The sequence below is a fragment of the Phyllobates terribilis genome, unplaced genomic scaffold (genome assembly GCF_046119375.1).
Source record: "Phyllobates terribilis strain yellow unplaced genomic scaffold, ASM4611937v1 Scaffold_3__8_contigs__length_932513732, whole genome shotgun sequence".
Taxonomy (NCBI): Eukaryota; Metazoa; Chordata; class Amphibia; order Anura; family Dendrobatidae; genus Phyllobates; species Phyllobates terribilis.
The window spans coordinates 68,003,073-68,018,376 of NW_027362763.1; the positions used below are offsets into that span (position 1 = coordinate 68,003,073).

General features: G+C 44.6%; 1 protein-coding gene across 2 annotated transcripts in view; it reads right to left on the minus strand.

The window, feature by feature from the left end:
- The window catches only part of LOC141258818 (cytochrome P450 2C23-like), an 83,420-nt gene extending 68,647 nt beyond the window's left edge, over positions 1-14,773 (minus strand). The window contains exons 1-2 of one of the 2 annotated variants that reach the window (XM_073673974.1): positions 14,643-14,773; positions 695-890 (exon numbers count right to left, since the gene is read on the minus strand). In XM_073673974.1, the coding sequence (XP_073530075.1) occupies positions 695-868 (174 nt within the window). In that variant the 5' untranslated portion in view covers positions 869-890; positions 14,643-14,773. The remainder of the gene's footprint in view (positions 1-694; positions 891-14,642) is intronic. The other variant, XM_073673975.1, reaches the window with a different exon arrangement.
- Between the last annotated feature and the right edge of the window lie 531 nt (positions 14,774-15,304).

The following is a 15,304-nucleotide window of genomic DNA, read 5'->3' on the forward strand; positions in this document are numbered from 1 at the left end:
GTAAAGAGCGCCAAATGTGCAGGGCGGAGACCCGAGCTCCCGCCCGAGCAACCCGGAAATGCTCGGTGCTCGCCGAACATCCCGAGTAGTGAGATGCTCGGGCGAGTACCGAACAGTGTCGAGCATGCTCATTCAACACTATTCTGGTGCTCTGGATGATCTGTCCTAGGAAAAATTTTCCGAGGACCCACGAGTAAAATTGACTTTTGGAGTCCACTCTGTAACTACATGTGGAGGAGTAATGTTGATGAAATATGGGCAATGAAGAAGGAAGATTGGACATGGTGTGGTACATATAAAGCGTCTGTGGTTAGTGCAAGGTATTTGAGAGTAAAGGAAATCAAAAAGCTCACTTCTTGTTTCAGGGGCTCAATGACGAACTCACTCGCTATCTGATGGGTCCATCCAAGCATAGATCTGTCCTGTTCTGCACTATGCAATCTAATGATTGAATGGGCATTGTGTAATACCCAATTGTCCCTGTGATGGCGTTGCAGAGAAAATGAACACTTAACTCCAGGTTCTCTCACAGATTATACTTGAACTTCCAAGTGGAAGACACTTTATGACCAATCCACACCCTGGGATTGTCCAAGCAGAGAACCAGAAACTTAAAGGGGGACTACAACTGAAAGCCTTGTGGTTGGAGATTGTATGATTTGAAGTGGAAATGCTTCTGATGATTTGTTATTACCTCTAAAAAGGATTTGTGAGGTTTTGTTGAGTTGACTATATGCATATTCCCAATGATTGGTAAGGGTTTAGGTCCTGGAGGAAAATTTCGGTATTTGTCGTTTTTCTTGTTGTTGAACACAATGACTAAGATTAAGAAGACAATGGCAAACAGAAGAATTGAGACCGCGTCCATGGTGAACTTCGGGTCTGTTAACCTAGGAAAATGTAATAAAAGACTATCAAAAACACACAGTTACATCCATATTCCAAATCACAGCATCCTCCATCCATGTATAAATAGTGAATTTAATAATCAAATTTGAAGGAAGAATGCAAGAAAACTGACTCCAACAAGGTAATATTTCAGTCCTCCCAGACTCTACTCAAACTCTCAATGAAATGAAGAATGGAGACGTGGAATGTGCATACAGTATAATGTTTGCAGCAGTAAGACCTTGCCATTCTCATAGACTTTAGGAGCCCCTTTCAAGATATTCCTATATATGTTATCCTACTCAACTAGTGTTTCCATTGTACTATTGTACTTTACAGTTGGTGCTCTATATAGCAGTATGCAACACATTTTTCCTAGTGGCTGCAGCATACTTCTTGGTCATGCTAGGGATCCTTAAGATCTACGCTTGTAATCAATAGTGTGAGTACTATTTGAGTGCCGGAGCACAGTTGAACGCAGTGTGCACCCTAGATGGGTCATGGCTAGTGCGCATATTGTCTTTACAAGACCCCAATATTAACTCCTGATGAACTTTCTACTGCTAAGGGGACATGCATCAACAGAGGTGTAATTATAGTAAGTGATTCTGTGCTTGCATTGAGAGTTAACTTCATGACTTTGAAGTACACTGTCATTAGGGGTATTTTTTGTTTTGGGATGACATACCTTTATAACTATATTCATTAATTGGAGTATTTTTAATTCCTGGCCCTACATCTATTGCTAACTTGTGTTATGGGTTTTAAGTTTATGTAGGGCATATCAGGACATATTCGGGCCAGCCAATGGTAAGCAAGATCACCATTTTTTTTATTTTGTAGGAAACCAACCTCCATGGAATGGCAGTGGTGTTCATAGGAGTACTACAAAGTGACTATTATTTTTTTTTCATGACACTATTGATAAATATATGCTGTCTTTGTCCTTACACCTGTTATGATATTTTATAGTCTCAAACTGTATTTATGGGGTTTGCACCTTTATTGGATGCCCTTAACTCTCTATAAATGCCGCACTTGATTTCAATGCTTGCAATCTGATACCTTTGCCACATACTTTTTTGTTTTCCCTGAGACTTTTTTCTGCTTTTTTCTTCTTTCCCTTCCAGCATAGAACATCATCTTTTTAATTGACTTACATTATACACAGATGCCATTACTAATATGGGTACAGACGCATTTAACCCCATACCACCATCCATCGCACATGTACAGTGTAAGTCGGTAGCGTTTCATCCCCTGATAAAGAAAGGGTAAAACGTGTGTTGGGGCAGCAGGGACTGCACAAAACCAGTGGCATCACATGTAAGTGCTCATAAAGACTATGTAAATATGTATTACTAAATGTAACATACTGCAAACAACCACTGTGTTATATACCTTCAAATTAGGTCTTACTTAAATAAGGACTACTGCTTTCTTAGCTGCGCAAATACACTTAGAAAAATCCACATCAAGAAATGGGGATATGTCATAGAGACACGTCTGTCAATATGAACGGCCCAACAACAGTAAGAAGAATTGTATATATTATGTGGACAAAAGATGAATGGCAGACCATTCGGTTGAAAACACAGAAGATAGGAGAACCACCGAATGTCCAGTCCAGAATGCAAAAAACATAAACAAATGTGAATATAAAAGGACCTTTATTGAACAATGGTCAAAGTGGTGCTGCAAACACATGCAATCCCACCATAGCATAAACCATAAAATGCAACGTACTAGTAGAAATAAAATACATAGAACCATACAATGAGTAAGGTATATTACAGATCCATGCATAAATAATCGAGAAGTATGTCAGAGAAAATCACAGCATGAAGGACACATGTTTATATATTTCTAAGAAAAAATCACAAATTCATGTGCCAATGTGACTATACCATAGTAATGGTACATCTGTACAAATTAAATGTGCCCAATATGAGGCAAAAGGCCTGACATACCTGTGTATGGGAGATGGAGGGATCACAGAGGAAGAGCCCCGACGCGCGTTTCGGACTGTAGTGTCCTTCGTCAGGACCATACTCATTGTATGGTTCTATGTATTTTATTTCTACTAGTACGTTGCATTTTATGGTTTATGCTATGGTGGGATTGCATGTGTTTGCAGCACCACTTTGACCATTGTTCAATAAAGGTCCTTTTATATTCACATTTGTTTATGTTTTTTGCATTCTGGACTGGACATTCGGTGGTTCTCCTATCTTCTGTGCTTTCTTAGCTGGTATAGTGTATGGTCTGCCCCTGCTTTTTGAATAGCAGCACCTGATTTTATAGGGATAATTTTATATTTGTCATGTTATGTAGATTAATTAATAAACTCTGTGCTTGGGTTTTTCATACCCTTTTCCATAAGTATAAATAAAAATAAAAGAGTTATGGCTCTAGGAAGAAGGGGAGGTTATTTTTAACATTGAGAGATAGAATATCCAAAAGAAAATCACATTGTATAAATTATATAATTTTTTTTACATTTTGCAGTGAGAAATAAGTACAGTATTTGATCCCCTACAACCATTATGAGTTCTGGCTCCTACAGACCAGTTAGACGCTCCTAATCAACTCGTTACCTGCATTAAAGACAGCTGTCTTACATAGTCATCTGTATAAAAGACTCCTGTCCACAGACTAAATTAATCAGTCAGACTCTAACCTCTACAACATGGGCAAGCCCAAAGAGCTTTCTAAGAATGTCAGGGACAAGATCATAGACCTGCACAAAGCTTGAATGGGCTACAAAATCAATAGTAAGAAACTGGATGAGAACGAGACAACTGGTGCAATAGTAAGAAAATGGAAGAAATACAAAATGACTGTCAATCGACATCGATATTGGGCACCATGCAAAATCTCAACTCGTGGGGTATCCTTGATCATGAGGAAGGTGAAAGATCAGCCTAAAACTACACGGGGGGAACTTGTTAATAATCTCAAGGCAGCTGGGACCACAGTCACCAAGAAACCATTGGTAACACATTACGCCTTAAAGGTTTAAAATACTGCAATGCCCGCAAGGTCCCCCTGCTCAAGAAGGCACATGTACAGGCTCGCCTGAAGTTTGCCAAAGAACACCTGGATGATTCTGTAAGTTATTGGGAGAAAGTGTTGTGGTCAGATGAGCCCAAAATGAGCTCTTTGGCATTAACTCAACTTGCCGTGTTTGGAGGAAGAAGAATGATCAGTGCAACCCTAAGAACATCGTCCCAACTGTGAAGCATGGTGGGGGAAACATTATACTTTTGGGGTGCTTTTCTGCAAAGGCGACATGATGACTGCACCATACTGAAGGGAAGATGGATGGGGTCTAGTGATGGGAGAGCACTAAAATGCTCGGGTGACCAGTGCTCGGGTCGAGCAAATTGAAATGCTCGGGTGCTTGACTCGAGCAACAAGCCCAATGTAAGTCTATGGGAAACTCGAGCATTTTTCAGGCAGCTCCCCCTGGCGGTCTGGAGAGGAACTAAAAATTGCCCAAATCTATGGGAACAGTGTTTAAATGACAGGGGAACAGCAGTTAAAGATACAAAAACTAAACCAAAATGGATTTTCCTGGGAAATATGCTAAGGAACATCCTTTCCGGGGTAATGACTTGTATATAAGGCTAAATAAATAACCAAAAACAAAAATACTCCTCCACACCTTGGGCTATGTTCACACGTAGCGTTTTTGATGCGTTTTGCACTTTTGCATTGCTTTCAACCATGACAAATGCATTCACCGGGAAATGTCATTTTAACATTTTACAACCTTATCTGGCCATGTGGTGTGTGGGTGTGTCAGACATGCTCAGACATGTCCTGTTTCATTTATGAAGGAGGGACTCTGAAAGTCACAAAGCCTATTTTTATAGGGCCATCAGGCGGTCTTTACTATTCTAAAAGGGCCAGCAGTCGGCCCTCACTATTCTTAGAGAGCCATCAGCCGGCTATGCTTTGTTGTTCCCATTACTAAAGAGTGGGTCTCCTATACTGTTATTGCATATGCAGTGAGTGGCAGGTCTGCCCAAAATTTGGACGCACCCCAATACCTCTTTGAAAATTTGGACACACCTCAATACCCCTTTGAAGAGACTTAGAGGAGGGCCTCCTGAAAAAAAATGTTCCCATTATTAGGAAGTGGGTCTCCCAATGTGATTGCCTATGCAGTGAATGCAAGGGTTACCAATAATTTGGAGGCACTCCAATACCCCTTGGAAGAGACGTGGAGGTCAGAGGGCCTCCTAAAAACAATGTTCCCATTATTAGGAAGTGGATCTCCCATAGTGTCGGCCTATGCAGTGAATGCAAGGGCTGACAAAAATTGGGAGGCACTCCAATGCCCCTTGGAAGAGACATAGAGGGCCTCATGAAAAAAATTCCCTTTATTAAGAAGTGGGTCTTCCATAGTGTTGGCCTATGAAGTGAATGCAAGGGCTGCCAAAAATTGCGGGGCACTCCAATGCACCTTGGAAAAGACGTGGAGGAGGGCCTCATAAAAAAATGTTCCTATTAGAAAGGAGGGGATCTCCTGTACTTGTAATGCCCATGCACTAAGTTTATGGGCTGACAAACATTTACCCTTGGGGGGTATACATGAACATACTGTATATTTTTTTTTTTACGGGCATCATAAACACCCTTTAAAAAATTTTTGCTGGTGTTGCATCACGGACCACGGTCATCCTGGTGATATGGTGGTGGAGGATGAGGATGAGGAGAAGGAGGAGGACAAGAGCAAATTGCCAAAATCAGGAAGCGTATACCCATGTGTGGGTGTGAAAAGGTGCATGGGAATACACCTCACAAAAAAAGAGACTGGATTTTAGTTTATGTTACGCTGCTGGTGTTGAGAAGTCTTGCCCAATCCAGCCCTTGTTCATTTTTATAAGAGGCAGCCTGTCAGCATTTTCAGTTGACAGGTGGATGCGCTTATCAGTTATAATTACACCAACAACATTTTTCAACAGGACAATGACCCCAAACACACCTCCAGGCTATGTAAGGGCTATTTGACCAAGAAGGAGAGTGATGGGGTGCTACGCCAGATGACCTGGCCTCCACAGTCACCAGACCTGAACCCAATCGAGATGGTTTGGGTGAGCTATACCACAGAGTGAAGGCAAAAGGGCCAACAAGTGCTAAGCATCTCTGGGAACTCCTTCAAGATTGTTGGAAGACCATTTCCGGTGACTACTTCTTGAAGCTCATCAAGAGAATGCCAAGAGTGTGCAAAGCGGTCATCAAAGCAAAAGGTGGCTACTGTGAAGAGCCTAGAATATAAGACATATTTTCAGTTGTTTCACACTTTTTTGTTAAGTATATAATTCCACATGTGTTAATTCATAGTTTTGATGCCTTCAGTGTGAATGTACAATTTTCAAAGTCATGAAAATACAGAAAAATCTTTAAATGAGAAGGTGTGACCAAACTTTTGGTCTGTATTGTATACTGAACCAAATTGTATAATATACTACCTTTTGCTAATAATATAGTGGTGGACCGCACCACCCCGGTGGTTTTATGGGAATTTTCAGGGGCTGTTTTTTAATCTTATTCTGTTTGCTGTGCTGAATAATTGTAATAAAATATTGCTATGAAATAACTGATGACTCTTTTGTTTAAATTGATTACTATACTGTAAGGAGGTAGTGCATATGGACTTTACTAATCTGGGTTACTCCTTATGAATTATTTATGGATCTATATATCCTTTATGTAGTTATGAAGGGGAGAAGGAGGCTGAGGAGGATGAGGTGCAGGATCTGTAGACTGTGGGGCAACCCTGATTGACCTAGGGCCCGCAATCCTCGTCATCAGGAGGATGTGATCCGTCCTAAGGTCCGACTGGGTCCTTGCATCCACTATGTTAACCCTGTGAGCTGTCCGCGAGATATACCGTCCCTGCCCACAAGCACTTGTCCACGTGTCCGTGGTTAGGTGGACTTTCCCAATAACTGAATCATTGAGGGAACGGCTAATGTTGTGGGACACGTGCTTGTGTAATGTGGGGACGGCACACCGGGAGAAATAATGGTGGCTGGGCACCGAGTACCGAGGGATGGCTGCCGCCATCAGGTTGCGGAGAGCTTCCATCTCCACGAGCTTAAAAGGCAACATTTCGAGCTCAAGCATTTGCGAAATGTGTGAATTTAGTAGTGTGGCCTGTGGGGCATTCGCTGCGTATTTGCGCTTACATTCCAAGGACTGGGGGTAAGGACAATTGAACGCTTTACCGGGACAAGGATGTGCTTCCTGATGGTGCTAGTTGAGAGTGTGCAATGAGAGGTGCAGGGCAGGAGGCATCTTCACATGCACCATGGACAGGGGATTGGCTTGCACGCACAACAGCGGAAGAAGCAGTGATGTCACCCGCAGACACTGCTCCTGGACCCTGGGGTGAAAATGGCCTTTTTGGGGTTATCAACAGAGTCTTTAAAAAACAAGCAGACTCGGGAAGACCTAACAGTTGTACTGGCAACTTCCGTCATGTTGGTATTAAGGAGAACGGTTGCCCGCCTTCTGTCTGCGGCCACCACACTGCTACTTCCTGCCTGTTGGGGTGCTCTGCCTCTCTCCCCCTGTGTACTGCTGTCCTCGCTCTGCATGTCCTCCTGCCAGGTTAAGTAAGTTACTATATCATCCTCCATCTCGTGTTCCACTTCCACACTCTGTTCCTCCTCCTGACTTTCTGGCAATTGTGTTTCATCATCGTTCACGTCTTGTAACACTTTCCCTTCATCGCCTTCGTATGACCGTGGAGCTCAAATATTTGGGCATCGCTACATGTGATCTCTTCTTGCAAAGCTTCAAGTGGACCAGGTGAGAGATCTGAATCTATAAATGGAAAAGTGAACAGCTCTTCGGCGTGTCCAAGTGTGGGATCAGTTGTCTCTGGGCACTCGGCACAATTTCAGCTTGCTCAAGGCCTTGGCCTCTGCATGCACCATTACCAGCACCATCACGTCTAGTTCCCCGTCCCTTGCCACGTGCCTTGCCCATTTTAAATGGAGGACAATATCTTCCAAGCTCGCTACAAATGGCTGAATTTGGAGCGAACTTATATGTGATCCGTGTCATGGACAAACCACAGTTTTAAATACCTGGCCTGTAGGTAACTATTTTTAACAGCTACCTCGTGTCAATAACTTCGCTGACACACTGAAACAAAATTTCAATGGAGGCCAGAAATGGCAATATTTTCAGTGCAATTATATGTGATCCTTGTGATGGACAAACCACAGTTTTAAATAGAACTGTCCCTGCAGCTGATTAGTCCTCAGAAGGATTGTTAGTTGAGATGGATATGTAGAGAATCTTGTAGAATACCTACACTAACTAATAAACAACAAAATCTCTCCCTAGCTCAGCAGCACCTCTCCCCACACTGCCTGATTATGGAGTAGACTGTGACGAGCATGGCAGCGCCAGGTCTGATATAGACCTGATGACGCTGTGTGGCCAGCCAATCACTGTAATGCCACAACCAACATGGCTGCGACATTACAGTGTGTGGCAGGCATTCCCTGCATGTTCATTGGCTCTCTAAAGAGTGCCAAACATGCAGAGAGGGGACCCGAGCTCCCGCCGAGCAACCCCGGAAATAATCAGCGAGCTCCGAGCATCTCGAGCAGTGAGATGATCTGGCGAGCACCGGGCAGTACCGAGCATGCTCGCTCAACATTAATGGGGTCATGTATCGTGAGATTTTGGCCAACAACCTCTTTCCCTCAGTAGGAGCATTGAAGATGGGTCGTGGCTGGGTCTTCCAGAAAGACAATGACCCAAACATACAGCAAAGGCAACAAAGGAGTGGCTCAAAAAGAAGCACAGTAAGGTCATGGAGTGGCCTAGCCAGTCTCCAGAACTTAATCCCATAGAAAACTTATGGAGGGAGTTGAAGCTCTGAGTTGCCAAGCCACAACCTCAAAATCTTAATGATTTAGAGATGATCTGCAAAGAGGAGTGGACCAAAATTCCACTTGACATGCGCGCAACCCTCATCATCAACTACAAAAAACGTCTGACTGCTGTGCTGCCAACAAGGGTTTTGCCACAAAGTATTGTAAGGCAGCACTAGTCATCATACTAGGGGATACTCGCTGCACCGGGTAAATTAAGCACACGTGCAATGTCCTTCCGGTATTTTCTCAATACAGCAGTTTATTATGTTTTCATAAACCGCTGTTCACACACATAATGTCCATCTTAGTTTGTCACCGGCATGTTTACACACTTAACATCCGGGAGTCTCTCAAATAGCAGACAGGCCCAATTGGCCCAGGACACAACCTTCAGCAAGGTAATACTATAGCAATGTCCATAACACAGTCCATGTAACAAAGTGTATTACCTTTGCCGGGTTTAGTTGCTGCAGTCCCTTTAATCCGCCACCACTGTGGCTTTGTGGCTTCCCAGGTAGGGGTCTCTAGCCGTCGTCCCGTCTAAGGCTACTGGAATGTTTCACTCACACACATCCAGTCTGCGTCTTTCCGGACTCTTCACCAAGCCTCTGCCTTCCAAGGCCACTAGCATCCACTCACAGGATCCAGTCTCAGCCTTTCAGGCTGCCAGGCTTCACTCAGCCTCACTAGGCAGAACGGTGTCCCACACACATGGGGAACAGGCCTCATGTCTCTCACACCGAACACACCTGTCTCCAATTACCGGGGTTTATATATCCTGTGCACACATACACCCATACTGACAGGACCTTGCTGATGTCACAGTCATGTGATCAGTCAGCTGTGTGTATAGGTCCTGTGTGCTGTCCCAGTCATGTGTACAGTCCTTTACTGTGCATACAGGACCTGTGTGATGTCACAGTCATGTGACCAGTCAGTTAAAGGGGAAGGTACATGGTCAGGTAAAACACATCCTGGACCATTAACAGTAATGCTAGCAAGCTGCTGCATTACATATCCCCCCCCTCTGTTTAAACTTGTGGGGTTGAACACATAATATACACAATAACATTATAACCCCCAGCTCACATAGAGACAATGTACTTTACAATTGTGCTACTCAGCCCCTGGAACCTTAGTCAATGACATTAGCCCATTCCTTAGGGACCTACCATTTGTCATTGTCACTGACTTCGTCAGCTCACCTTTCCGGGTCGTAACCTTGTCTGGTCTTCCCTGCTCCCAGCGGTCAGTCATAATCTTGTCAGACCTCCCTTGCTCCCAGCGGTCAGTCGTAACCTTGTCAGGTCTTCCCCGCTCCCAGCTGTCAGTCATACCGCGGTGTGACTCACATGCCCTGGTATCTAAGGTCCGGTTCAACTCCGTAATGTCCCGTCCTCTATTGGGTCGTTTGTATGGGCTGCTCAAACCTGAGTTACTGGAGGTCTCACTACCTCTAAACCCACGCCCACTACTCTCAGGACATCTTGAAAGGTCCCTAACTCCAGCTATAGCTGTTCTGTTATTTAGGGGGCCCTTTCTCTGTCTGGTCTCGTAATTTCTAGACGGCTGCCATCTTCTGTTACTCAGATGATGCTGTCTATCCACTCGCAGTCTAGCGAGATTCAACTGTTCTACCTCTCGCAGGTAGGTCACTCGGTACTCCAACAGCATGCGTATATATTCTAGGCTTTCTTCTGTTCCTACAGCGGAGAATGATACCATGCCGTCTTCATCTGGTATCCAGTCCTGACGATCACGTGGACTGCTTACTTTCACCACACCAGACTTCTTGACCATCATCTGCATGGCTCGACCGCTTCTCCCAATGAGCTTTCTCACCAAAACATGAGGCACCCGGATGACCTCTTCACGCATACTGTGAGCTTTCCTCATCAGTTCCAGTTGTCTAACGGCTTGTTCCGTCTTCAACCGGAGAAACCGCTTCGTGCGAATACATCGCCAATGCATATCACTTAGGATCGCCACCCTCTTCACAGTGACTTCGGTCATGGACAGAAGCACAAGCTGTTTAGCTTCGGAGGTCAAGTACACCTTACAGGCTCCCACAGCCTTCTTAAACTCTTCATGCACGGACTCACGGGTGCATTCTTCCCTCAAATCCTCGGGTACATCTACGAGGCATTTGTACCAAGACGTTTCGGTCTCACCAGTGGTTTCCAGATGATCAACCAGCTCAGGGTTCAGGGACAACTGACTTTCAGCTTCTTCCCCCTGTATGCTTACCCTGAGCTGACTCACAGCTACAAATTCACGAATTTTCGTCTTGACCACTTCCACTTCATATTTATCTTCTGTTATCATGCTCTTAGCTCTCCTCAGGTCCACCTTCTCATGGTATAAGGGAGTGATTACAATGTGTTTGCCCTTTTCCTTCTCCAAGGAGGCCTCGCTCACCGAGTGATACCTTGTCAGGCGACTTCCGAGCCCGGAAACCTCTTCCTCCAGCTCCGTCACTCGGCTCTCAGCGGCCCGTCTCCGAAGCTCTTCCTGCTTCAACTGCTCCTTTAACAGTATAGTTCTCTCAGACCTCTCTTGCTTCAAATGGGCCTGAAGCAATTCCTTGAGCTCCCTGATCTCGGCTATTACTTCCACTGAATCATCCAAGCTCGCATCACTCGAGGAGGTATCTGCTTCATACCTCCCCTCACCAGCGGCCAACTCCTGGCCCTGGTCTGTGGCTTCTCCGATGGACTCCTCCATCTTTTTCCGCTCAGCTTCCATCTTGCTGACTGTTTCTTTAAGGCACGTCTCCGCCCTCTGGAGAGTTTCACAGGACATCTGTAGCTCCTTCACCTGAGCTTCCAGACCTAGGGTCTTTCCACGGAGATCATCATTCTCCTCACGGGTCTCTTGCAGAGTGGTCTCACCCACTTGGCGCACTTGCTCTGCACCCACCTTATCCTCCTCTAGTTTTTCTTTTACCTTGAGGAGATCCTCATAATCTCTCTTAAGTTGTTGCAGTTCCATACCGAACTTTTCATCACACTCCTTCTTGGAGTCACACAGCTCCTGGTTGAACTGTTCGCGCAATCGTTCTAGGCTTTGTTCACGCCCAGCAACTTCATGCTGCAGCGCCTCTTTGAGGGCAGACAGCTCTAACTGTACCAGGGAGAAGAGATCTTTCACCTCGCATAACTCATCCTCACACACCGCTTTGTCAATCTGTAATTGAAAAACCTCCTCCTTGATTTTGCGACGGTCCTCCTTAATTCCGTAGAACATTTCCTTCCAATGGTTAATTTCCGCGTTGCTTCCCTCCATGTCTCGCTGCCAGTTCCTCATAACCTGGTATATTTTCTGCTGCTCAGACTCCAGGTTCAGCTGGCCTGAGGACACGTTCCCCAGGTTTTCACATAACTGCTGCACGTCAATCTGACACTGCGGCCTGATAGGCTCCAGCTCTTGGTCATGACTGGCCGCCTCCCCTTTCAGGGCTGTCGTATCCTAATCCGTCAGTCTCAGTACCGTACCGGAGGTTGCTACTGGCAACGTCATCTCCTCTTCTACCTCTAAAGGAGGATCCACACTTGAAGCATAGGCACACAGTACTACATTCTCTTTATTTTCATTTTCAGGGAGTACTACCGGAGCAACCTTTTTGTGGCCCTTGCGCCGTCGACGACGAGAGGGGGACTCTCTCCCCTCGTCTAGCCCTTCCTGACTGAACTTTCTTTTTACTTTCATAGTGTCACAGTCAGCTACGGGGTCTGTGTCACTCCCCATGGTGTTGTGGACTAACAGGTCACCTCCCACTTTGACGTCACCCCCTTCTACTGGAATTACCCCGTTATCAACGGTCACATTGTCATTTTTAGGAGGTACCAACCCACAACCAGTAACAATTTTCTGTTTTCTACACTCCACACTCTTGTAAAAATCCGCCCCTTTTTTAGACTCCGCCCCCTTTTTAACAACCACACCGGCAGGGCAATTTTTACACAAAAAATCAGCAGTAGTCTTAGGACTCAGTTCACAACATCTCTTACCACCTCCCCGTGCACTCTGGGACAACACTGGCGCCCCCGGAGAGTTCATAGAATGGTCCACTGCCGCCATTCCACAAGGTGCCCACAGCTCCCGCACCATGTCCAGTTTCATGTCCAGTAGACGTTTCTCATATATGCGGTCCGACTCGTCAGACCCATTTGCTGCTCCGTTCACAGCCATCGCGGTACGCTGTTCACACTAGAACTTCACCGCTCTCCCAGAAGAAATATTCGTGGCCCCGCCGAGCCACCGCAAACCAGGTTTGAGTGCGACGATAATCTTCGCAACCCCGTCGAGTTGCCGCAAGATGCTTTAAACTTCCTGACCCCCGCCGAGCCACAGCAAACCAGGTTTGAGTGCGACGCCAATCTTCGCAACCCCGCCGAGCTGCCGCAAGATGCTTTATCCACACTCGTCGTCCTGTGCCGTTGACGCTAGCAACCGGGCTGTCGTTGCCGCTAGCAACCGGACTGCAGTTGCACGCATCCTCAAACCATATGTAAGGCAGCGCTAGTCATCATACTGGGGGATACTCGCTGCACCGGGTAAATTAAGCACACGTGCAATGTCCTTCCGGTATTTTCTCAATACAGCAGTTTATTATGTTATCATAAACCGCTGTTCACACACATAATGTCCATCTTAGTTTGTCACCGGCATGTTTACACACTTAACATCCGGGAGTCTCTCAAATAGCAGACAGGCCCAATTGGCCCAGGACACAGCCTTCAGCAAGGTAATACTATAGCAATGTCCATAACACAGTCTATGTAACAAAGTGTATTACCTTTGCCGGGTTTAGTTGCTGCAGTCCCTTTAATCCGCCACCACTGTGGCTTTGTGGCTTCCCAGGTAGGGGTCTCTAGCCGTCGTCCCGTCTAAGGCTACTGGAATGTTTCACTCACACACATCCAGTCTGCGCCTTTCTGGACTCTTCACCAAGCCTCTGCCTTCCAAGGCCACTAGCATCCACTCACAGAATCCAGTCTCAGCCTTTCAGGCTGCCAGGCTTCACTCAGCCTCACTAGGCAGAACGGTGTCCCACACACATGGGGAACAGGCCTCATGTCTCTCACACCGAACACACCTGTCTCCAATTACCGGGGTTTATATATCCTGTGCACACATACACCCAAACTGACAGGACCTTGCTGATGTCACAGTCATGTGATCAGTCAGCTGTGTGTATAGGTCCTGTGTGCTGTCCCAGTTATGTGTACAGACCTTTACTGTGCATACAGGACCTGTGTGATGTCACAGTCATGTGACCAGTCAGTTAAAGGGGAAGGTACATGGTCAGGTAAAACACATCCTGGACCATTTACAGTAATGCTAGCAAGCTGCTGCATTACAGTATTAAGTGTTGTTTGCCAGAGGGATCAAATACTCATTTCTCACTGAGAAATGCAAAAAAACTTATCTAATTTATACAATGTGATTTTCTTGATTTTTTTTTATATTCTATCTCTCAATGTTAAAATTAACCTACCCTTAAAATTATAGACTGTTCATGTCTTTTTCAGTGGTCAAACTTACAAAAAAAGCAAGGGATCAAATACTTATTTTCCCCACTGTTTGTCATTAGCATATTCCTTTTTTTTAAAGGGTACATTTAAAATTGTAACAAACTAACAGTATCAATAGTAACAAACTAAAAAACATTTCAATACGAGATCAATAGACATTGTTTCCTAAGTCCTGACCCATTTAAACAAGACAAGGCAGTTGCTTCTCAAGTGAAGTCTATGGGTGGTCAAGTCTATTGGAGGAAAAAAAATCATCCGAATTAAAAGACTGCATGCAATGGGGGGTGCGTCTAAGAACATAATTGCTTACCTGTCTGTTCACTCTTCTTTCTCTCGATCTATGAATGAACTAGGTGTTGTCAATGCTGAGAGAATATTTATACCTTTTGCTTACTTGCTGAATCTATGAAATTTGAGATGGGCAGGTCCATAAACATTATGTGTAACTATATGGATATGATAACAATCTCTCTGATTTACTTTGGACTTTTTATTGTGTTTGCACAGTCATCGGCCTTTCCCAGTTGTTGCATCACTCTCTGCTTCTGTCTCTTTTAGTATTATCATTTTTTAAGCTAATGTTGTCATTACTCATTATGAGAGAATACTTTCTCTGAATATTTTGAGAATGCAATGTTAAGTCTCCCTGCACTTCTCCTTTTTTTCCGCTCCCACCCATCTTCTTTTTTTTTTATTGATTTATTTCGGTGTTGTATACTTTATGTGAACTTTTAACATTGATACTGATCATTCCTAGGAATTTATGCTCATATATGTCTCCTACTAAAGTCAGAGTTGCAACCATAGGTATATTCCTCGACAGTTTGTAAAAATAGGGCAATTTGTTTCCTCTGTTTGTAAAAAGAATTTGATGGCTTCATGACTTACTGTATTTTGAAGCTAGAGTAGCCTGTCTAGGTTACTTATTAACATTGAAATGATAATTATATAGGTCATATAAAATGCTGCTTA